This window comes from Plasmodium fragile, assembly GCF_000956335.1.
Source record: "Plasmodium fragile strain nilgiri unplaced genomic scaffold supercont1.42, whole genome shotgun sequence".
In the NCBI taxonomy this organism is placed as follows: domain Eukaryota; phylum Apicomplexa; class Aconoidasida; order Haemosporida; family Plasmodiidae; genus Plasmodium; species Plasmodium fragile.
The window spans coordinates 181,323-183,871 of record NW_012192622.1 but is presented as its reverse complement, the minus strand read 5'-3'; the positions used below and the strand labels follow the sequence as shown (position 1 = coordinate 183,871).

Here is a 2,549-nt window from a genome sequence, read left to right as displayed (position 1 = left end):
AAAAAAAAAATACAGCACGCACATTTGCACATTTGTCCTTTTGCCCATTTTAATTTCCCTTTTTTTTGTTTCATCTTATTTTCCCTTTTTTTGTTTCATCTTATTTTCCCTTTTTTTGTTTCATTTTTTTTTTTTTTAATTCCGCATAACGTTGCGCTTCTACATTTTTGCGCCTTTACACTGTTCCGCTTCGCGCTCTTCCTCTTTTTGCCGTCTTGCGCTTTGCCCTTTTGCGGTCCTCCAGCAGTTAGCCAAAATGATGTTAAAAAAAATTTACAATGGTCACTTCCGAAGGGTACCCTCCGGGTGAGTTTGTGCAAAAAGATAGAGGGGGAAATGACCCTGAAGAGTTTCGCTGTGCCGTTTGGCAACTCCAAACTCCCAACACATCACCGCATGAGTGCGCTTGTTTGCACTTACGAGGTGTAGGGTTTTTTTACAATGGTATACAGCACAACGAGCAGGAACGACGTTGGTTAAATATCCACCCTACTTGTTCTTTTCCTCATAACAGAGACAAGGCTGAAAGCACCTTCAACACGGAGAAATCATCAGTAAGGAATATTCAAACGAGAGAAATATATGAGCCGTGTGTGTATGTGGGTCCCTACATCGGGTATACTTCCCTCTGGGTGTACTCCACCAAGTTTTCGTTCTCCTTTTCGTGTAACACCCCTATGGAGTGTGGTTAATTTTTTGCGGACAATCCATCCTCACTGTCTCATTTGTCGACCACGTGCGCACCTCCTTTTGTAGGGAGAGGAATTCACCGAAAGCAAGAGCTTTGAAAAAAAAGGTAAACTGAATTAGCAACAAGGTGGAAAAAAAAAAGAAGAAAAAAAAAAAGGGAGCAGAATGGCAACGATGTTGTGCTCCATCGACATACGCATACAACAGACGCGAGCTCATTCTTCTCATTGGCTAGTTACAAAATTGGACTTTTTTTTTTTTTTTTTTTCCCCTTTGCAGATTACGGAATTGTGGACAACATTATTTACGGTGCAGGTAAATTTTGGAGTCTTTTTTTTTTGACTCGTTCAGGAAAGAAAATTTTTTTTGGAATACGTGGCGTGTGTTGATTTTACCATTGCGTTTTTCTTTTGTCCTCTTTTCCGGGGGGATGCGTTGCAACACGTGGAAATGTGTTTCTTTTCTGAGTCGCGCGTTCACATTCTTTTTCCTCCGTTCGCAGGCATGGGCGTTGGGGCAGTCGGCCTGTCCTTGGCGGTGATCAGTTCCACCGTGATCGCCTCGACGTTGTTATTCTCATCCTACTTTTGCGCCAACACGTGTAACGTAAACGAAGAGGAAGAAGAATTATCAGAGGAGCATATGTAGGGGGAAGCAGACAGCTCGATCTTATCCCGCGCGGCACCGAGCAGCAACCACTTGGTACGAGTGACCATAACCGTTACAGTGGACAACACATGGCCGATCACCGCTGTGTGCACGCATCGCCAGTCTACCCATGCATACATGTCCCTTTTTTGGGGGGGAGGGACAGAGAGAGGTCCACTGCTCCTTTTGAAGTGCCCCCCCCCCCCCCCCTTCTGCCCAAGTTGCACGTGCATGACTTCGACACAGCCCCCATTAGTTCATACCAGTGTCCATCCCTCTTGTCTGTCCCACCTGGTGTGTCTGCCCTCTCCGCCTGAATTCTTACTCTCCCATTTTTTTTTTTTTTTTTTTTTTAAACATCTTTAAAATTATGACTTGTTCATACCAAACGTACAAAATAAAAAAATAAAAAAAAAAATGAAACATGGGCACTGAACAAATGTTGAAATGGGAAGGGGGAACAAAAAACGGAAATAAAAAAGAATTAAAAAAGAGAGAAATCACAGAAGGACCTCATCGAAGGTTAGTAGAGAGTACCAACCAACCACACACACACGTGTGCACAAAAAAAAAAAAAAAAAAAAAAACTCTGCGTCAACTGTCCTCAATAATTTCGTCCACCTTGTTGTTACTGTAACATTCTGCAGAAGGAGAGTAGGAGGGGGGAAAAAAAAACAAAAAATCGTGAATTATGTACTTGTCTCTCCCCTTATGGTGCAACACATCAATGTGTTCCTTTTAGCCACGGTGAGCCACTTACCAATTATCATGTCCATGTATTCGTTCTTCGAGAGAATCATATACTCACAGGGTGTTTCTGCGGGGTGTGCGTGTGGGGGAAGCAGGTTGGAATGTGTGGCAAAATTCACAGCCGTGCAGGACGCCACGTGTGCGGCGCGAGGCATACATGGACTACTCACCTGCGATGCAAGTGCTTTTGTTAAAATACACATGCTGGGTGTACCACTTTTTAAACAAAATGTTGATGTTCTTGTGAATGACATTGGAGTTGGTATTGGAGAGGCCGCTATGCAGCCTGCTGCCCATAGCGCTACCCGTAGTACTACCCATAGCACTGCCCGTAGCGCTGTGTTCCATTTTTTGTGGGCCGCTTTTGTGCCTGGAGAGGGAGCTGCTCTTGGGACGCAGTGAGTCTTTCTTGTCATCCGAGCTTTTCTTTTTAAAAAATAAAGATTTTTTTTTTTTTTTTT

At 43.6% G+C, this 2,549-nt stretch overlaps 2 protein-coding genes across 2 annotated transcripts; one reads left to right on the top strand and one right to left on the bottom strand.

Moving 5' to 3' along the window:
• Window positions 1-256: 256 nt before the first annotated feature.
• Window positions 257-1,338, top strand: AK88_03606 (uncharacterized protein; the record flags this gene model as incomplete). The annotated part of the gene is made up of 5 exons (XM_012481217.1): window positions 257-306; window positions 515-554; window positions 757-796; window positions 970-1,005; window positions 1,193-1,338. The coding sequence occupies 5 exons, from the start codon at window positions 257-259 to the stop codon at window positions 1,336-1,338; spliced, it is 312 nt and encodes a 103-aa protein (XP_012336640.1).
• Window positions 1,339-1,932: 594 nt separating this feature from the next.
• On the bottom strand, window positions 1,933-2,436 carry AK88_03605 (uncharacterized protein; the record flags this gene model as incomplete). The annotated part of the gene is made up of 3 exons (XM_012481216.1): window positions 1,933-1,979; window positions 2,099-2,155; window positions 2,259-2,436. 3 exons carry the CDS (start codon window positions 2,434-2,436, stop codon window positions 1,933-1,935), a joined length of 282 nt encoding a protein of 93 aa, XP_012336639.1.
• Window positions 2,437-2,549: the final 113 nt, after the last annotated feature.